The sequence below is a fragment of the Mauremys reevesii genome, linkage group 24 (assembly GCF_016161935.1).
Source record: "Mauremys reevesii isolate NIE-2019 linkage group 24, ASM1616193v1, whole genome shotgun sequence".
Classification (NCBI taxonomy): domain Eukaryota; kingdom Metazoa; phylum Chordata; order Testudines; family Geoemydidae; genus Mauremys; species Mauremys reevesii.
In genome coordinates, this window is record NC_052646.1 from 4,340,411 (window position 1) to 4,362,204 (window position 21,794).

The window sequence follows — 21,794 nt, forward strand, 5'->3', positions numbered from 1 at the left end:
ATGTGGATGTAACTGTAATTAGCACCCACTTCAAGGCACCTTGACATTGCCACAACGGCGTAATGAGGCCTTAGCATAAATGAGAATCATGGCCTTAAAATCCTTACTGATGTAACAGTGGATGTTCTCATTATCCATATAAATGACCACTCTTTAAAAACAAAAAATACTGCTACGCTCTTATCCTCAGCGATATCTTGTGGCAATGAGTTCCACAGGATGTTATGCGCTGTGTGGGAAAAGTTGGCAACATGCCGGCGGCAGTTCCAGTCAACACCATAATTTCACGTCCATCGCACTTACCTGTGTTGTATGCTGTGGGCATGGCAGAGAAAGGCAGGCCCTGGGTCAACAAACTTGGAGTGGCCACCGACACAACAGGCGTGGTTAAAGAATGAGTTGCTTGGGAGACTCCTAACCTCTGTGCATTCTGCTGGGGAAGCAAACGGAGAAGGAATTATAAGCTGGATGCGTTTAACCCACCAGTGGGTTAGGTTTCCAAAATCTCGTCTGCAACCGCCAACCGCTGGGCACTGCTGGAGACAGAGCAGTAGGCTAGATGGAGGAATTCCGGTACGCAGAAGACTAAAACACCAGACCACTTTCAAATCCATCAGTTCCAGGCTCTCAGGACCCGTATTCCCTTCAGTAGCCGGATCATTTGCACTAGGTTTTATTTTATTATTTTCCTTCTGATGTTTAAAATACCCCGGGCCTGATTCTCCATGGCACTAAGGCGCCATTTCCCTGCCACAGCAGGGAAAAGAGGCCTTCATTTAAAGGAGAATATAGTTCAATGTAACTTGCCCCAAGCAAACCAGCCAAAGTGAATTGGTTCAAAGAGATGCTTCTTTTTTAAACAAAACAGCAGGGGAGGCTAAAGCAGGGCTTTCAGGGACACTCACCCTGCAGAGAGGTCCTATGTGCCACTTATGTCCCACTTAAATCCTATTTTTCTGGCTTGCATAGTTCTTGGGCTGGCACCCTGCACAGAGGTGAATTTTACTCTTAAGACAAATGCCCTGAGGTTGCTCTAATTTACACACCAGGGGCTGGAAAGACTATTTATCTTAGGTAATTATCTGGCTCCCCTCACCCCCGTACATGAGCATGCTATAGTCTTTAATGCATTTGTCCTCACAGCCCCCCCGTGAGGTAGGGCAGTGCTATCATTGTGGGGGGGGGGGACTGAGGCATGGACAGACTTTGACTTGTCCAAGGTAATTTATACCCAGTTTAAGGACCCTTTAAGTTACCAGAACAGTCTGGTGTAAATGAGGATCAGGCCCGAGAAGTACAAAGGTGACTTAAAGCTATCTTAACGTCCTCCATCCCTGTATCGAACGTGCCTGAGAATCAGCCCCCTTGGCTTCCCTGGGAATGGAGGGTACTCAGCATCTCTTGGCAGTGCTGGATGGGGCCCCGAGTGAGATTTGTGGGCTTCACTCATTAACAAGCCCCCATTTTAAAGAGTGGCCCCCTGAGGCCCACTGACACACTATGCAAACATGCTGCCCTGGATAGCAGCACCTCCCCCCTCCCCCCCAGTTATTTGGGTGGATCTGAGGCCCTGTTTGCAAACCAGATAATCCAGGCTGCCTATGTTAATCTGATTTAAATCAGATTCAAGAGGCTTGACTCTAATCCGAGGCACCCGGGCACATGTCACCCAAAGAAACCCGAAACAGAATCCAGCTTAGACCGTGCTTGGCATGGCGCGATGCCCGCCGGGTCATTTCGGGCCCCAGGCGAGACAGCGAGTTGCTGTCTGCGCCCGGTCAATGGGAGTGGAGGGCGACAGCTGCCTTGCGGGTCGTGAAGGACAGGGAGCAAGGGAACCACCTCCGAAAATGGCACGTGAAGATGCCACCAGGAGACCTCAGCTGTGCTGATCTGATTTACCCGGGGAAGCATTCAGAGACGGTGAGACGGGTGCTATAGGGCCGCTAGACACAGACAGATTCAGACAGGATTCACGCTTAAGGCTGATGCAACTCCTGAGCCTCCCCACTCCACCATGCCTTAGCATTTGAAGGCACCAAACGGTCAGTCAAGTGTCTCCTTGGCTTGGCAGCACCCTGGCACGCCAGTTTCAGAAGCCAGCTCTTTGCAAAGCGGCAGGTCGGTGGACAGATCAGCTCCAAAGAACCAAGGGCAGACGATTATATGGGCGACAACGACTAAATCTTGAGGCTGGAGAAACAGGTTTCCGAGGCGCGCATCCCGCAGCCAACGAAACCCTGGTCTGTGACCACTGCCCCACGGGTTAAGAGTATGTAAAACAAATGCCTTAGTGGTGGCTAGGATTTAGTTTGGGGTCCAGCCAGCCCACGGTAACAAGCCAAGCCGATGACCAGCTTCTGGGATTGGGTGCAGTGTGCTGCTCTGAACCTGGCCTTCCAAAAGCCATTTTCTGGCTCCTGAGAAGCCAATGTACAGACCTTACTTGAGTTCCTAGACAAGGGAAATCAGAGCTGGGCTCCACCAGCCCAAGGACCATGCACCACTTCAGTCTCATTTCAAGGGCCCAGTTCCCCCCATTGCACACTGGGCCTGACCCACATTTACACTAAGGCCTTGCCTACACTAGAAAGGGTTTGCTACAGTCACTCTCACTTTAAGGTCTCTTTGCATAACCGGAGCGGTGTAAAGGGGTAGAGTAAATGGGAATCAGGCCCCTTGTGATTCACACCAGTGCAAAACAAGTGCAAAGCACTACCAGGTGAAATTGGTGGTATTTTGCATCCACTTTGCCCAAGGTAAAGGGCAAGGGAGAATCAGGCCCATAGTTCCCAGACTAGGATTTAAGTGGAATTTGTAAAGGCATGTCTATAAGGAGAAGTTATTTCAGAAAAAGGTAGGATGGAAATTTAAGGGCTGGTCTATACCTGGAGTTATTCTGGAATAGCTATTCAGGAATAACTATTCTGGAATAACTCCATGTATGAATGCTCTGATTCTAAAATAAAAGTGCCTTATTCTGAATTAGCTTAATCCACTTGGGAAGGTGGCCCACACATGGAGTTACTCAAGAATAGGTACTCTTCTTTAAATTAACACCCTACCTTAATCTGGAATAAATTTCGCATGTAGACAAACCCTAATAAGCATTATAGCTATTCCAGAATAGAAGTGTCCACACAAGAGTTCTTCTGGAATAGTTTTTGTAGAACAGCTTATTCCATAATAGCTATTCTGGTCAATTCCTCCAATGTAGACAAGCCCTTCAGATTTTCTGCAGATCCTCTGCACAGGAGTGAATTTGAGCCTGTAAGGACCAAGCACTGGTCCTATTCCCTGACTCTGAAGATCCCAGGAAGGCTCAGGATGAAGCCAAACAAACTGCTTTTCCCCAAACTGTGTGAAAAACAACTTCCCTAAAGAGCAAATGGAGGGAGGCAGCTTCTTCCGTTCCGCAGGGTTGATGGGAGTGTTACAGCAATAGCAAGATGATAAAACCATAAAGCACACAGGGGCCTGCGGCCCTTTCCCACCACTTTCGCAGGGTAAAGGGGCCTTAAAATAGGTGTAAGTGTAATTTACACTTACTCCCTGAGGGGTATAAAGGGGCCTTAGTGTAAATGAGAATCAGGCCCCAACACTGCAATCAAGTCAGCAATTTAGGACTCGCTGTGATTTCACGCCATGCCAGGTTGTTATAATTAACAAAGTTTTAGTGCCTCTCCATGCAGGCAAATTTTGTCGGCATTTTAATGCTCTCCATCCCCCTGGTTATTTTGACAGCCATGCGAGATTGTTAACTGTTCTGAGTACCACACTTCCATTCGAGATCATTACAACATCATGCATACGTGCTCCCAGGTGAAATCGCTTGTCACTGACGTCGTGATGGATGGGGATAGCTCTACAGTTCAATTAAAAGTCTCAGTGTCGTGTATAGGAATAGGGTAATATCCCTTTAAATAGTCTGTGAACCCTCTTGTGGTGCTCTCCACGGTCTATGGTTTAGAAGCTGCCAGAAACACACCCACTCTGTTAGCTGGGGTTGATCCTGCTGGCGAAGGGTTAAGTGGGTTCTGCTGACTCACTGAGAGGCAGGTGACTCATCGCTATGCCTGTGTATAAAGGAGGTGGGAGAGGTTGTTTATAGAAAGAGGACCTGGGAGGTGGGCTGAGCAATATGGAGGGAGCCAAGTAAGAGGAGAAGGTTTGAGCTGACCTTTGTGTTAACAGAGCCAAGGGCGTGTTTGCACTAAATGGGATGGGTTTATACAGCAATAATACTACCGAGCTCTTACACAGCACTTTTCATCAACAGGTCTCAAAGTGCTTTATCAAGGAGGGCCATACCGTTATCCCCATTTTACAGAAGGAAAAACTGAGGCATAGAGCAGGGACGTGTCTTGCCTAAGGTCACCCAGCAGCAGAGCCAAGAGTAGGACCTACGTCTGCTGAGGCCCCATCCAGTGCTTTACCTACTAGGCCACACTGCCTGTTAGCAGGGTGGGAAAGGCACCTGCAATTTGCCTCCGGAGACCTTTCCATTAGTGCTCTGCTATCCACTGCTCTGTAGCACCGTAATTTATGGCTATTACAACCTTTCCTGACTGCCACGACCCTGTTACCCGTCCGCGCTGCACCAGAATAGCATCAGGACGAAACGGTATTATTGCCACAAACAAGGTGACAGCACTCACTTTGCTGGCAGGAAAAGCTATAAAAATAATGAGAAGCCGTGTTCCTCTGCAGAAATCAGTTCTTGTGAATGAATGTGTGGGACGGAGAATTCAGATATCACTTTCCGGTTTTGGGTTTGTTTTTGTTTTTTAAAGAGTTCTTAATATTTGAAGAACTTCCCTGTAACGGCGTTAGGCCAGATCCCCAAGTGGTGTAAATCAGCGTAGCTCTATTGAACTTACTGGAGCTATGCCGATTTACACCAGCTGGGGATACAGCTCCGTGACGCCAATGGGACGATGCTGATTTACCCTAGCTGGGGATCTGGCCCATTGACTCCAGTGGAGTGACACCCGTCTACACCAATTAGGGATCTGGCCCATTGACTAGAATGGAGTGACATCAACATTAACACCAGCTGGAGAGTTGGCCCTTTGGAACTGTGCTAATTTAAACCAGCCGGGGACCCGGGCCTATAGCTTTTCTTTGCCATGCAGAAAATGATTTTCCCTGACATACAGATTCCTAGGGCCCAATTCTCGGTTGCTCTATAAAATAATAGCACTGGAAATTACAGTTGCACTGACTTGAAGGCTCCTTTACACCACCAAAGCAGCGTAAAGGGGGCCTTGGAGTCAATGAGAATTAGGCCCGTGATGTTCAATGCCTTCTTTAACCCCTGCCCCCATCCCTCCAGGCCTGGTGTTTAAGGAGGTGTTAAAGGAAACAGAAAGACTCATGTCAGGACACGACTCTACAGAAACACACACAGCGCAAGGCAACTCACCAGATCCAAGTGGTCCTCCGTCTGAATGCAGAAGAACAGAAATAAAACCAAGAGGCACCGTTACATTTACGCCTTTCGCCAACTGTTTCCAAGCCCAACTCCAAAGGCCTGATTCTCATTTACACTGAGGCCCCTTTACCCAGCTCTGGCAGGAGAAAGGGGCCCTAGGGTGGCCATAAATGACATCAACACCCCCTTTAGGACTCCTTTACGCTGCCATACTGGTGTAAAGGGGCGTTAGCGTAACTGGGAATTCAAGCCTGCAGTCTTTAGTGCTGTCTTCTCATGAGCGGAAATAAAGAGGCTAATGCATTTATCTTCCTGAGAAACTCCTTCAAAATAGCTAAAGCTCGCTCTACACACAGTTTGTGCACTAGTATAACTATACAGGTTAGGTTTCAGAGCGGTAGCCGTGTTAGTCTGTATCAGCAAAAAGAACGAGGAGTCCTTTACAGGTATACCCATTCAGCCCCTGTACAGGAGAGTATACAGATGCTCCCTGGGTTACGCAAGACCTGACTTACGCAAATGCGCACTTACAGAAAAAGTTCCATAAGCCAGAAATAGGATTTTCGAGCTGCAGAAATTTTTGCGTAACGTACCGGTATAAGTTTCCGACTTACGTAAAATTTGAGTTACGCAAGGCTTTCCAGAACAGAATGATTGCGTAAGTCGGGGAGTGTCTGTAAGCATCTTTATACCAGTATAACTGTGTCCACACTAGGGGCTTGGCTACACTTACAAATTTGCAGCGCTGCAGCAGGGTGTGAAAACACACCCTCTGCAGCGCTGCAAATTGCGGCGCTACAAAGCGCCAGTGTAGTCAAAGCCCCAGCGCTGGGCGTTCCCAGCGCTGTCCGTTATTCCCCACAGGGAGGTGGAGTACGGACAGCGCTGGGAGAGTTTTCTCCCAGCGCTGGCATTTTGACTACACTTAGCGCTTCAAAGCGCTGCCGCGGCAGCGCTTTGAAATGCAAGTGTAGCCAAAGCCCTAGAGGTTGCATCCCTTTAACTAGACTGATATAATTAATGTGGGACAACTTTTGTGTGTAGACAAGGTCTCAGAAACTTGGTGTGATCCCCATCTATTATTTTGGATTTGAACTGGCCAATATTGTTTTGTTTTTCAAAACTTTCCCATGGCTTTTTGTGCATCGGAATCTTTTACTTAGTTTCGTTTTTTGCATAGACAGTTTAGACTGATTCTCTTCAGCCCCAGTCCCGCATACGCTTATGTGAGTGGGTAACTTTCCACATGCGAAGCCTGGTCTACACCAAAAAACGTAGGTTGACCTAGCTACATTGCTCAGGGCTGTGAAAAATGTCACACTTCAGGAGCAGAGCTGCAATGCTGTGGCTTTGCTGCTATGGCAGCTGGAGTGTAGACACATTCTGAGTACTCTGACTGGGACTGTCAGATGGGAAGAAAGGTGTGAGAGGGGTATAAAACCAAGTTAGCTAACTCAATACCTATGTCTTCACTGCAGAGTTAACTCGAGTTCTCTACACTCAAGTTAACACCACTCCAGTTAGTTATTCGTACCCAGAGGGCAGGTCTACCTTGCAAAATAGCTGTGTTCTTAACTTGGGTTAGCAGTTTGAATTAAAGCCCAGGGGAAGGCTGGGGTTGAATCTGAGCTCTCACCCAAGTTAAAAACTGAGTTACCATGTCTTCACTGCTATTTTAACCCAAGTTAGCTAATCCACATGAAACACACACCTTTTATTGGCAGTGTGGACAGAACCACAGTGATGTGTTAGCAGCTGATGTGCTCACTCAAGCAGTAATCAATTCCCCATCACGGGCCAGCCAGCGTGAGTTAATAGCACCACACTTGAGTTAAGGGTTTGTGCATGTGGACAGGACTCAAGGGAGAGGCAACGCTCGGGTTGTAACTCGAGTTTACTTTGCAGTGAAGACACGCCCAGAATGAAACGCCCCTTTCCCCCCAGGGCTTGAGTCTCATTTACACGGAGGCCACTTTATACCACTCTGGCAGTCCGAAGGGGCCTGAAAAGGAGTATAAATTACAGTTGGTGGTCATTTCATGAGGGATTTAAAGGGGCCTGGGCTTAACTGAAAATCTGGCCCACTGTATTTACGGTTGCTTTAAAACTTCTTTGTGTTACCAGAGTGGTGCAAAGCAGCCCTAGTATAAACGAGAGTCTGGCCCCTAAGACAGAGCCAGTCATACGCCTTTACAATCTGAGAATCGTAAAATCCTAGCAATGGTGGGCTGGAAGGGCCCTCGAGAGGTCATCCAGTCCAGCCCCCTGCACCGAGGCAGGACCAAGTAAAATCTTGTTTGCTTGTCGTGGGACAGCCTGGCTACTCCTGGGGAATATTGCCATAGTCTAGAGCAACACCATTGTAAACTGCAACATTATGGGCCATTACTGGGGAATATTAAGAGTACTTTATAGTAATAATCCAGCGGCAGCGCTGTCATCAGCTGCAGCATTATGCACCGTTGCTGGGAAATACCGCAGCAGTCTAGAGTAACAAGCCAAAGGCCACACCCCGGCTTGCTGCAGCAGGATGGGCTCTGACTGGGGAATCTGGTTGCCGGTGGGAGCTGCAGCAGCTCAGACACTGAGAGAATTCCCCTCCTCTCCTCCCCACCCTGGAATTCAGCGGCACTCACCAAATGGTGCATCAAACCCTTTGCGCCCTGCGAGGTGATCACACGTAAGTCCGGCTTGCGGCTGTTGGCGGCGAGCTGCGTGCTGTGGGAGGGCGGCGGCGGCGACTTTGCTGGGATGATCTTGCCCATGGTGTTGCCGTTTGAGACCGGGAGGAGACCTGGCGAGGCTCTGGCACTGACATACCCGTTTCCTGCAAGGGGCAGGGGAGGGGGGAAGCAAAGACATTTCGGAAACAGTCGGAAGAGGAGACGCAGGGCTCGGCTCTCCATCACCCTACACCCATTCTCCACAGCTGGGCCCATCTCGCGGTCATCAACCCCCCCTGTGGAATGAGCGTTCAAAGGCTGCAGCGCCAAAAAGCAGGGGCCTCATCCTGACTTCGACCACCTCCCCTTTACACGGGGCAACGAGGGCTTAAAGTCATTTCTGCCCATTCTGAGGCCCCTTGCACGGCTGGAGTGACGCGAAGGGGCCTTCGTGTAAAAGAGAATCAGGCCCTGTGATCCAGCCTCGCTCTCACCCCTTTTTCGGGCGGGTCTCTTCGAACGGGAGTTCTTTGGGGCAGAGGCTGTCTGACCACAACGCCCAGCACCCAGCTTAGTTCTCAGCTGGTCCCACCACGACAGTCTCTGGGCACCTTACAAGCGATCGTGCATTTTTGTTGTCATAGATTCCAAGGCCAGAAGGCATCATTGTGATCATCTAGTCCAGGGTCCCCAAACTTTTCACAGTCGCACCCCCAGTCCCCCCAGCCTTGTCCATGCCTCCCCCAGGAGCCGGGAATAGGGCCATGGCTGCGGGGGGGGGGGAGCAGGGCACAGACAGGGGTAAGGGGGCCGCTAGGGGCGGGTCTGGATCCGGGACCGGGAATGGAGCCGTGGCCAGGGGCCAAGGCTGGAAATGGGGCCAGAGTGGGGCTGGGTGGCGCTTCCTCCCCGCCCCCCATGGGGGCTGGCCTAGACCCTGCCGCTCCCCCCCAAAATGTTCTTCCATGCCCCCCCCAGGGTGTGAACCCCCCACAGTTTGGGGACCTCTGATCTACTCTGCCCTGCTGTGTAACACCGGCCAGAGAACTTCCATAAAATAATTCCATCTTTTCGAAAAAGATCCAATCCTGATTTCAAATTGCCAGGGATGGAGAATCCCCCGTGAGCCTGGGTCAAGATATTCCAGTGGTTAATTACCCAAAATCGTGCACTTTATTTCCAGTCTGAATTTGTCTGGCTTCAACTCCCAACCTTTGGATCATATTGGACCTTTCTCTGCTAGACGGAAGAGCCCAATACAAAATATTTGTTCCTTCTGTAACAATGCTGCCCGGGCTGAGGCTCGGCCTCAGAGCCTGCTGCACCTGAGACGGACATGCTGGTAACTGCGCTAAGAAGGAACCGGTGAAATGGATTTAGTTTTAAATCTGTGGCAGTGCTGAGATCTAAAGCCAGCTCTCCTGACTTACCACCCTGCTATAAGGCAGAGGAGGGTTGTTATCCTTTTTGTTATCCCTTTTTAGAGATGGGGAACTGAGGCACCAAGATCTGTCTAATGTTGCAAAAATGTCTGGGACGTGACCCCACCTTTCTGGAGCCTCAACCTAGAGCTGTAACCACCAGGCCACCCTTCCTCCCACTTATTGAGGCCTCCAGGCACTACTGCAATACAAGTAACAAATATTAAGGGCCTGATTCTCATTTACACTGGGGCCGCTTTGAACCATTTTGGCAGCGTAAAGGGACCTCAAAGAGGGCCCATATCACAGTCACGCTGACTTTAAAGTGTAACTGAGAATCAGGGCCCCTTATCCCAACACCCCCGTGAAGCGCAGAGGTCCGCCCTCCTCTTCCCCCCACCCCAATTTAGAATTTTACGTGCGAAGCAAAAAAAGAAAAAAAAATTAAAAAAAGATTTGATGAACGTCAGGAAAAGAATCAATTGGATGAGATTATTGTTCTGAGGAGATTATTATTATTATTTTCTGAATAGGCCCCTAAGTTAGAAAGACATTTAGCAATCACCAAGATTCAGCACTCATATTCATCACACATTAGACTGGGAAAAATAGGTCGCTGATTGCATTATTAATCAGATTCACAATCGCGCTACATCTGCATTTCAGGGGGCGGCTTGGTGGCAGTGGTGTTTCAGACGTGACGTGCGCCCAGCTGGGGCGAAAACCCGCACAACCTGGCTACTGTCAGTCGTCCCCTAGGTCTGACCTGCCTCGCGATTGCTCTGGTGCAGGGGTCTTAAAGTGAGTTGTGCTGTAATTTATACCCATTAATTACCCTGCCAGATCTCTGCCCCCAAATGGTAATGCCCTGACGCTGGAGGGAGGTGGGTGTGGGTGTTTACATTGGCCTGGTGCACACGTGCAGTGTTCTGCATAGCTACACATCTGGAACCGCACTGAAGTCAAAGGAGCTACCACACGGACCGTACATGTCTGGGAGCATGGAAATGCTCCCCCTGACGACAGCTGGGCTTTGGATCAGGCGCCGCAGGAGAGGGGAATCAGGCCCAGTGAGGACGTGCGGGCGAACAAGGAGACACTGGCGATGTGTTGTCAGCTTACAGGGCCTGATCCCCAACTACAGCTAAGGAGCGTTTGACCCAGCTGAGCAGGAGGGAGATGGCAAAGGTGTCTTAAAGCCGTCTTTGTTCTCATCCGATTCTAGGGGTCCGTCTTCACTACCCGCCATATCGGCGGGTAGCAATCGATTTCTCGGAGTTCGATATATCGCGTCTCATCTAGACGCGATATATCGAACTCCGAACGCGCTCCCGTCGACTCCGGAACTCCACCACCGCGAACGGCGGTGGCGGAGTCGACGGGGGAGCCGCGGACGTCGATCCCGCACCGTGAGGACGGGTAAGTAATTTGAACTAAGGTACTTCGACTTCAGCTACGCTATTCGCGTAGCTGAAGTTGCGTACCTTAGATCGAACCCTCCCCCCCTAGTGTAGACCAGGCCTAGGACTGCTCTGGGCTAGCTTGGAACCCCCTGCGTAAGTTAGAAAAGCCTCAAGGCTGCTCTAATTTGCATTGGCTGCCAACGGCCTCCAGAATTTGGCCTGTAGCAGAAGATCACTGGACCATAAAGGAACTCTGGCTGTTCCCCTTTCCTTGCAGGTGGGATCTTCTGCGGGGAGTCAAATCTGCTCGGTTTTGGGCTGCTTTGTATTGAAGGAACACAGGGAGTGCCAGACCCGTGGTCTATCTGGCCTAGTATGCTGCCTCTAACCAGCACCAACTGCTGTAGTCAGTACCCGCTGCTTCCAAGAAAGCTGCAAGAACCCTGGTAGCGATGCGATAGCTTGCCCTTGAGGATGCTTTCCTCCTGACCCCAAACAGGCTGGCTTATGCCCTGTAAAGGGGTTCAGAAGGGGGTGTGTGGACCCTGCGTCAAATGCAACTCCTGAGCATGTTCGTAAATCAGTACATTAGCCTAGTCCATGGGGGCACTGTGTTCTGCATAGACCCTATCTCGTTTGCAAGGCCACCGGCTTTTATATTAATTGATGACGGAGGTGCATAAAATTTCCTCTTCGACCTTCAGCGCTTTCAGCAGATTTCTTTTCACAGCCGCTTGCTATAGGGTTTTATGCAAGACCGTGTGCAAGCAGAGTGGGGCAAGGCCAGATAATGTTCAAAACACTTATGTTTTCCAGCCATAAGGGTTCCTTAACATAAGACGCACAAATGGCTCCCATGGCAACCATTTTGCCTTACTGTCTGGGCAGATCTGGGGGTGTATACTGAAATGGGCTGGCTGATGTGTATGCGCAAGACTTCCCTCTGCGGGATGGAATCAGAACTTCTCACCATGTGTCATAAGCCCTATACTGCTATCAGGGATTCTCCTTGAATTCAAGCAGCACGGGCTTGCACTTTAGGAGCAGGAAGATCTGAGTTCTAAGCCTGATATCACCATGAAATTCTGAGCCAGTGCAGAATAGCAATAATTATGCAGTCCCCTGTATCCACAGAGCTGGGTCTTTCAGCGGGTTGGGAGGGGCAGTGCAGGGACAGGAGGAAGATGTGGGTTGCAGGTTGAAATTCGGCTGAAGAAAAACCTCACCCATCTGGACTCCTCTGCATCCCACCCCCACGGTCAGCAGCACGGCTGGCCAGGTGCCTGCTACTGCTTGCTGGCCATCTGCCAGCATCTGGCCCAGAACCCTTATGTGGTGTGTTCAAGCCACACAGGAAGCATGCTGCTTTGAGAACCCAACGTGCCACATGTCAGCTGTCCCGCTCTGTCCCCTCTGCTGACCGCAGGGGGACAGAGGAAAACAAGTCAGCAGAAAAGCAGGATCTCGGAGCCTTCTGCTCAGGCCCAGTTCCCCTCAAAATCCCTGGTTGGATTCCCAGCGACATCAATCGCCTCCGGATCACACACTCCATTGGCCACAAACGTCTGGCACCTCGACCCTGAGACCGTCCCGCGTTTCTGATCCCCCCTCTAAGGGAAAAGGGGGGGATGTGGGGGGGAGCTAAGTGGCAGCAGCGCTGGTTTCAGAGGGCCTGCTCTCCTGAAGACCCTTATCCTACAGCCCTGCATTGTTCCGCAGAGCGGGACCCAGCGTAAGCAAGGGAGGGCTGAAAACACAGGGCCTGATTCTCAGTGACTCTATTCCTGTACTTGGGAGTGGGGACACCTTAAGATGTGTCTGCACCTGTATCCTGAGATTGTTTGCAGCCAGCCCAGCCCCCCGGGTAAGTTAGAGCAGCCTCATGACTGCTACGCTCTGCTCCCTATGGATCCTGGCGAGCACAGAATAGCCACGGCACGGTGCGCTCTAGGCATGGTCCCGATCTGCCCCCTGTGACTCCTGGGGATCGGAGAACAGCCGCAGTGCAACGCACTCTGGCCAAGCCTCCTAATCCCCTCTCTCCACCTGGGGCTGGGCGCAGGGTATGGAGCCGATACATCAGCTCCACACTGGCTGGGAATCCCCAGTGTGATCCAGGCCTGCGGTCAGAGGGAGGATTGCGCCCGGGGTCGCAGGTGATCGCACAGTGCTGACTGGGTGCCTGCCAGGCTCAGCTCTCTCGCTGAGGGGAGCGAGAACAGAAGAGAGACGTTCGTGAGGGGGATGGAGGAGTGGAGCGACTGCCTCATGTGGAACCCGAAGTCGACGGCTGGCCCCAAGATTTTGGAATCTCCGTGGAGTCTCATCTACCTAGTGAATACGAGGGGCGCGCCGCCTCTTCCCCACTTCTCTGCCCCAAAATGCTGCCATCTGAAGTTTGTCTGGGGCTTGGTGAGGACAGGGGCTAGATGGGATCTTGGGAACGAGGCCTGGGTTGAAAACAACAGGCGCTGAGAGAATCGCAGGGCTCCCTGCGGCCCCGCTTCCATTTCCTGGAGTGGCTGGAGGAATGAGAGGAATGCTTCAGTGACGTCAATTCTGACATTCATGGGACCTGCCAAGCTAGAAGCTGGAACAGCCGCTCACAACAGCTGACGTGGGGGCCGGGGGGGGGGAGGTGGGCGAGTTGTTGGGGGGTGATAGAAAGTGACAGAGCGTGTCTCTGCCTGGAGGTATGGGCCAGTCCTTAGCGCCTCTTTCCCAGCAGCCCTGACTTTGCAGATGAGCTCGAGCAGCAAAATTCAGAGCCAGATTTCGAATGCTCTAAAGACCCAGGGACAGGCTCCCCACCCTGGCAATATACCAGAGACCTAAAGGCACCGCAGCGGGGCAAGGGAGGGGCTGTCTGCCATAAGCTGCATCACGTTGCCCCGCTCCCACAGCCAGCCCTGCATACGGGCATGCTGGGACCTGGCCCCTAGCGCACGGTGCGACAGGGATTCTGGACTACCTGGCAGCCCATTGGCAGCCTGGGACGGGCAGCACAGAATCAGCACCGTGGATGTGGGGTTCGAGTTCGGCCCTGTTCTAAAGGGTCCATGTGGCTGGAGGATCCAGAGCCCAGGGTTAATGCCGATCTCCTTTACATCAAAGCATCCAGGGCTGAACTCACCCTTGATTAAACCCTCTCTATGCCGTGCCAAAGATGCGCGTGACCCACTCTCATTAAACCCAGCCACGTTGTTCGGATTTAGGGCTCTTTTTGACAAATGTTGCTCATTATTATTAGAAGTAACAGCACGGGAGCACCCGGAAATCCAACTGCGATCAGGGCTGCGCTGCGCTAGGGGCTGGCCATGCACCTAATAGGAGACCGCCCCTGCCCTGGAGAGCTTACCATTGAGATAGACACAACGTGGGACCAGCAACGTATTATTAGTCCCATTTTACAGATGAGGAACTGACACAGAGGACCCAGTTCTCATTGACACTAAGCCCCTTTATCCCACTCTGGCAGTGGATGTTGCACCAACATTTACGGTGCCTATATGATGCCGGAGTGGTATATACAGGCCTTAGCATAAGTGAGAAGTAGGCCCTAAATGTCTTGCCCAAGGTCATAGAGTCCGTGACACAGCTAGGAATCGAACGTAGCTCTCCTAAGTCTTGGCCAATTGCTTTGGCCACACGGCTACCATTCTCCTCCACCAGACTAAACAAAGTTTGACTCAGATTTTAATTCTTCTGGGTTTATGTCTCCCCTGAGACACAACTACAAAAAGGGGCAGAGGCGGGTGAGAGAAAATTATCCCCTACGGCAGAGGCAGGAACCAAACCCAGACCTGCCGCGGCCCAGTCTAGCAGTTTAACCACAGGCCCCTCCTGACACACCAAATTTACTGACCTGAAAATCCACATCTAAAAGACTTGGTAGTGTTTGAAACTGCACATCAGGCCTGACTTCAGCTGTCTGAGGGGATCTTTACTGCCAGTAATAACACCTAGCTCTTTTCATCAATAGAGCTCACGGCACTTTACAAAGGAGAGCAGTACGAGTATCCCCATTTTACAGGTGGGGAAACTGAGGCACAGAGTGGGGCAGTGCCATGCCTGCAGTCACCCAGCAGGCCAGCTGCAGCGCTGACAACAGAACCCAGGTTTTCTGAGTTCCAGTCCAGTGCTCCGGGCCAGCCTGCATCCAGAAAGGGGGAGGGCCGCATTCTCACTCACCGACTGGGCTTGGAGAGGCTCCGTTGGTGTTGTTCAAGTCTCCCCCGAGCATCGCCCCTGGAACGCAACGAGAGACACGGTGACAAAGTGAGTTCAGAACTCGGTGCATTGAGCAGCGGTTGACTATCTGCACGGGGGGGACGGGGGGGAATCAACAGTGAAACATTCCCATCGAGAAAATCCAGGGTAAAATGTACAGCACTTCCAGGCGTGGAAACAATATCTACACTGATGCATTCCCTTTGGGGATGCGGCACGCAGCCCAGACGCGCGTTCCAAAATACTAGGCTTGGAAAACAGCATGGCTCTGCTGTTCCGAGCCTTCCTGGGGGGGGGGGGGGGGGGGGCCCGCTCTGCAGAAGGGAACCCGCTCCCGGCTCCGGGATTGGAAAGAGGATCTATCCCGTAACATTTGCACCGAATGGAAACCATTCCCGAGGCGGCCGGAGAGGCGTGACGAGAAGCCTGCCGTGGCGGTGTCATGTGAAGACAAATGGGTGGGAAGTGCTGCTTTTCACTAGGGCTTAGAAAGCTCTTCCCAGGGAACGTTTGCTATTCCCAGGGAGACAAGCCCTTTATCCCCTTTGCAAACAGACTTTGAGTTTTGCGAATTTATTTGCTGTTTTGAATTGTTCGACCACATCTCGAGACTCTTCTTTCTTCGAGCAATCCACAATCCCTCTTCCTCACTATAACCACCTAGACAGCTGGGAAAGGAACCCAGGAGTCCAGATTTCCATGCCACTGATCTAACCACTAGCCCACGCACCCCTCCCAAAATCAGGAGCTAGAACCCCGGCATCCTAATTCTCAGTCCCCTGCCCTAATCACTAGACAACACTTCCTTTACGGAGAGGGAAAGAGAACCCAGGAGTCCTGATTCCCAATCCCCTGCTCTAACCACTATACCGCAATCCCCTCTCAGAGCTAAGAATAGAACTCAGGAGTTCATATCCTCAGATGAGTATCTGCACTAAGATTTTTTGAACCAGTAATTCCCAGTGGTAGATAATTAGGGCCAGATTTTCATTTACACTAAGGCCCCTTTACACAGAGCTGGCAATGTAAAGAGGCTTTCCAGGGGATGCACATTACAGTTCCACTCACTTTAACACCCTTCTACACAGAGTGGTGCGAAGCAGCCTTCGAGCAACTGACCTCAGATTCCTGATGTTCCCGGACAGAGACACACACAGTACCCAGGAGTCTGCATCCCCGTTTCAGAGATGCCTTGGAGCCCCGGGCGATAGCCTTGACCTCACACAAGGCGACCACAAGCTCCGCTCCATTAGCACCGCTTTTGATTTAGAAACGACAGTGCGGCTCGCTGTTCTCCTCTGACGCACGTCTCCTCCTTCCCACCGTGCAAGCACGCCGCGCCCACGACACTGGATTTTCTGTGATGGCAGTTGCCTCAGAGGGACCTCTGAACGGATGGGGAAGGAATGCTCTCCTCTCGAAACAAATGGTTCAACCCGAATCGATTCCACCCCCACATTTTTCAGAATTGTCAGCCAACTGAAAACTCTGTTCTTTGCCCAGCTCTAGGGGTGACACAAGAATTGCGTCTGCCATTTGCATCACATGGGATCTTTGTTAGCATCCAGGACCATTTCAAGTATTATTATTATTTATTGCTTGTACGGCAGTAGCACTTACGAGCCCGAGTCATGGACCAGACCCTACTGTGCTAGGTGCTGTACAGACAACAGATAGAAGGAGCAAGGCGGGGGGAGGAGGAATGAAGACTCCCTCTCTAGGCTAGAGAGGTGCCCTCTCTAGGCTATTCTCACACTAGGCCAAACACTCACCCGCGCTGGCTGGCCTCTGCGGCAAACCCGGCGACACGGTGTTTCTCTGCAGGGCCGGCTGCTGTGGCGAGAGGAGTCTTGGATCCGTCAATGAAGAGGTCACCAGCGACTGGGTCACCAAGGAGCCCCCGGGGTTGCTGAACTGTAACGTGTTTTGATTGGTCACCGGAACCGTCACTGGCATGGCGAAGTTCGGAGCGGGCACTGCAGACTGAACAGAGAGGCGGATGAAAGCGGGGACTGGCGCCGAGGGAGTCACCCAAAGGCATTTCGCTCCGCCAAGGAGCAGGTTTCTGTTTGGTTCATGGCGCGACAACGGGCCAGATCCTCGTCCTGGAATGCAGCGACACTGATTTACACCAGCTAGGGATCTGGTCCAAATATGCACCCAGTTCATTATTGCCCTGCAATTTGTGCGGTCGTTTATACTAGTGCAAAGTGGGGGAAAGCCAGCACCATTCTCATTTGCTAGCGTTCTGCAGCCACTTTACACGGGTGAAAATGGTGCAGGGCACTGGGGAATCTGGCCCCAGGCACAAAGGGGCATGGATCCCCTCTAGGAAGACGGAGAAAGAAGGGCAAACGGATGTCCATTTGGGCACATGGAAGCTAAAAAGCTTGGGGGGGAAGAGTGGTGTTGACTAAACACCTGCATTTATTTACCTCCAGAGCTCAGCACAGTGGTTTTAAAACAGCGCGCAGAGAGTTGGGAATGTCTCAAAGCGGCTCCCTTGGAATGCCAGAGAGGGGAACAGTGCAGTGGTCTTAGCACGAGAAGCTCTGAACCCACAGGAGACAAGGGCCAGCAGCTGCCCTTCAACCTCCGAGGGAGAGAAACGGAGCCCCGTGGAGTTTGAATAGACCAGGTCCTCCGCTGGTGTGAGTGGCCAGGGCTCTTTTGAAGTCAGTGGAGCTACCCTGCGGATCTGGCTGAGTCTATCTCAGTGAAAAGATCCTGTAGATTCTGCACAGAAGTGTAAGATCCCAGGGCCCTACTCACAGCTACTATCTGTATTCCTGTAGTACCCAGAGGCTCCAATCGGGATTGTGCAAGGCTCTGTACGGACACACAGACCCAGCCCTAAAGAGCTTGCTCTTCCCTCCATATTAGTATGAAGTTTGATAGCGCCTGTGCTCAGGGGAGCATGGTCTTGGGGTTACAGTACTAACCTACCCTCGGACTCTGGGGCATTCCCACCTCTGCCACAGACCCTATGAAAGACCTTAGGCAAGTCACTTAATCCCTCTGTGTCTCAATTCCCCACCCCTTCAATGGGGATAATACTTCCTTTGTCTAATCAGGTCGTAAACTCTACAAGGCAGTGACCATCTTTTACTAGGAGTCTGTACAATGGGGTCCTGCATGCAGCACAAAGGGCCCCGATTATTATTCATGCTCTGTACAGAGCTAGTGCCTAGGAGTCCCGGACCCAGATCCCATGGCACTAGGTGCTGTACAAACACAGAGCAAAAAGACGGTCCCTGCTCCACACAGCTGACCTCAACCGGAGCCTCTAGGTGGTTACTGTAATAGAAAGAGTGACAGATCGGAGCATTTCCAAGGTGCAGCTTTGCTCCAGAGAAGCAGGCTGTAGATGGCTCCTATCGATTCATGGAGCTGCTGGGATGCCAGTCAATGGAAAGATCTGGGGCTCTGACCCTCAAGCATGGACACGCCTCTAATTCATGATCCTTGGCCCCTGGCTCGAGGGACAGATCCACCTCGCTCAGTTCCTGTCAAAGCCAGACTTTGCCCAGATTATCCGATCACTCTTTCTTATGTCCCTGATTTGCTCTTCATTAGCAAGAGCAGGCACCTGCTCAGAGGCTTTCCCAGGGCTTTGCTAAAACCCTCTTTTAATTTCATTGGCCTTGCAAAGCCAGGAAGCTTCTCGGTCTTTTGGTGTCGCCGAGACATCATTACAAAAGCGCTGCTGGGCAAATGCAGCTTTGTATTATTGCAGGAGAGGAAGAACGAGCATGAGAGAGGATGGCAGAGCCGTGCCTCTGTCCTCCCAGGGGCTCCTGGATGGGAAAGCCGCCTCCCTACCAATCATCCCCCCCATCTCCTTCACAGATCTCCAGGGCATCCAGCCGTTTCAGGGAGCAAGCAGGTGCTAAGACCACTCCCTGCTCGTGGCTTCTGCTGCCGTACGTCACTTGACTTGAGCTTTAAGACTGTAAGCTTTGCAGGGCAAGGGACTTTATGAGCCAGATTCTCCTTGACACTCAGGCCTCTTCAGATGGCTCTGGGATAGCTTTAAGGCCACTTTAAGGCCCCCCCACACAGACAGCCAACACGGCATAGAGGAGACTCAAGGCTGGTCTATGCTACAAAGTTAGGTTGGCTTGACGACATTGCTCCAGGCTGTGAAAAATGTACAGCCGTAATTAAGCCAACCTAAGCCACAGTGTAGACACAGCTAGGGGCAGGTCTACATTTACAAGCTTGTGTAGCCGCGTTATGCCAACAGGAGACAGCTCTCCCGTGGACATGATGAAACCAACTCAACGAGCGGCAGCAGCTACGTCTGCGGGAGAGCATCTCCTGTACACAAGAGAGCTCACACCGGCAAAACTTATGTCGCTCAGGAGGGGTGTTTTTTTCACATCCCTGAGAGACAAAAGTTTTGTCGATATAAGTGCTACTTGAGACATGATCTAAGTTGATGAAAGAACTCTTCAGTCAACCTCACTACTGCCTCTTAGACCACGTCTCCACTACAAAACTACGTCAACCTAACTTTCGTCGGCATACGGCCCCCACAGTTATTAAATCGCTTGTGCGTGCTCCTTGCATCAGCGGCGTGCGTCCTCACCAGAAGCGCTTGTGTCGATTGTATTGTCGGGGTGCGGCATTGTGGGGTGGATGCTGAAAGCCAGTAATAGTCCACAAAAGCAATGGAGCATCTGTACTGACACTGCATTGTCCTAATTACACTGTCCGTGACTCGACGCTGTTCAGAGAGCTGGTGTTACTAGATCAGCGTAGAGAGGCTTTTACATGGGCAGGAGCGAAATTTACATGAAGACACCTGCACAGCTAGGTTGATGCAGGGCAGCGTACGTCGACCTAACCCTGTCGCGTATGCCAGGCCTCAGAGAGATGGATATAGTACAGCAACAGAAGAAACCCTTCCGTTGTTCTGTAGGAAGTGTCTACACTACATCGACGCAGCTACAGTGGCATTGCTAGTGTAGACACGCCCTACTGTCAGTGAGACTCAGGCCCTTAAATCTACAATGCAATATTGCGTAAGAAAGAAAGAAAGAAACTAACTAACTAACTAACTAACGGCATAGTTCTACCCCAGATGCACGTGTGAAACCCGCTGACGTACGTGAGAGTTAATGAATGGATTGGAGGACAGGATTCGGCCCATAGCTCCTAACTATCACATTGCACCTTTGAACCACTAATCGACCAATCTTCCCCATGCTCCTGCCCAGGCGGGGAAGAGAGTTGTGCACATGCAAATGATCCCTCAACCAGAAGCTCCCACTCTCCCAGAGCACTGGGAGCTGCAGTGTTATGGCAGGCAAAGGTTTGAAATGAACACAACAATCCAAAATCTGGTGGGGGAGGGGGGAGGTACATTAATCAGCCAAACGCCAATGACTTTTCTTTTTCTCGAAAGCCAGTTTCAAATGCACTCAGAATGCAGAACCCTGTTACGGCCAGTTTCTCTGGACCAGGGCGTCATTAGCTTCCCCGGCAGATGAGTTGCGTTAGTTCTCATTATCACACAAAAAAGCTGGTTAAAAAGAAAAGCATCTGTTCCAACAATCCACTATTCAATCCTGTTGCAAGAGAGGTGTAGTCAAGGAGGCAGATGCTATGCTTTGGCTACTAATCAACCCGCTTCTGGGATGCTACGCACTGAAAGATTTTGGAGGCAGGGAACTTTTCTTCTTTTATAAATGTTCACAGTGCCTAGCATAATAGGGCCCTGGTCCCAGGCTGCAGCCTGTAGTCGCTACTATAATGCAAATAATAAAAAATGTATAGGTTGATAGTGCCCTGTTTTCTCATTCGCCTGCCCTGGTGTAACTATCTGCCCCAGGGCAAAGCGAGTGCTGAATGCTACACACTCATCTGGCAGCGCTTTACACCCACTTTGCACTGGTGTGAACGATACGACAAAGCACGGGGCAACTGAGAATCAGACCCACAGATTTGAGGGCAGAGCAGTGACAATTGTGATGGTTTTACTCTGACCTCCTGCATAGCGCAGGATATAGAATTTTACCCTGCGATTCCTGTACCAATGAAGACAGTGGCAAAGCTCCAGATGAACGGCACGAGGCAGAATCAAGCCCAAGGAGCTACACGTTCCTTAAAATCCTATTCCGGGGGCCCCGATTCTCATTTACACTAAGGGCGTGTCTACAATGGAAAGTGAACGCAGATTCACAGAGGGTGTGACTTGAAAGTGCCACAGCTGTAACTGAATAACTCCCCGTGTAGACGTTCTGACTCTGGAATAAGAGGGCTGTATCCTGCGGTTAGTTTAACCCACTTTCTGCGGGAGTTAAGCTAAACAGAAAGAAGGCACTCTTATTCCAGAACACAAGTGTGTCAACACATGGGAGTTATTTAGGAACAATTCCTTAAGCAGACAAGCCCTAAAACCTGTTTTACCCCACTTTGGCGGTGTAAAGCGAATGAGACAGTTACACTCACGTAAAGGGCCCTTTATGCTGCCAGAGGGGTGGCATGGGGAAAATGAGCATCCGACCCTTACTGGCAGAGTCAGCCAAAAAAATACACCACCTCTGGCTTTTTCAAGAGTGAAGTCTCAAGAAAAGAAAAAAATAGCTCCCATGGCCTTGTAAGGAGCAGTAGGAAGGAGTTGGGGTATTTTTTTATC

The 21,794-nt window shown here is 51.1% G+C and overlaps 1 protein-coding gene across 12 annotated transcripts in view; it reads right to left on the reverse strand.

Moving 5' to 3' along the window:
- The window catches only part of MEF2D (myocyte enhancer factor 2D), a 172,192-nt gene that overhangs the window by 15,858 nt on the left and 134,540 nt on the right, over positions 1-21,794 (reverse strand). For 6 of the 12 annotated variants that reach the window (XM_039512663.1, XM_039512665.1, XM_039512660.1 and 3 more), the window contains 5 exons: positions 16,924-17,134; positions 15,113-15,169; positions 8,071-8,261; positions 5,426-5,446; positions 304-433 (listed from right to left, as the gene is read on the reverse strand). In XM_039512663.1, coding sequence (XP_039368597.1) covers positions 304-433; positions 5,426-5,446; positions 8,071-8,261; positions 15,113-15,169; positions 16,924-17,134 — 610 coding nt within the window. The remainder of the gene's footprint in view (positions 1-303; positions 434-5,425; positions 5,447-8,070; positions 8,262-15,112; positions 15,170-16,923; positions 17,135-21,794) is intronic. The other 6 variants (XM_039512667.1, XM_039512671.1, XM_039512670.1 and 3 more) reach the window with 3 other exon arrangements.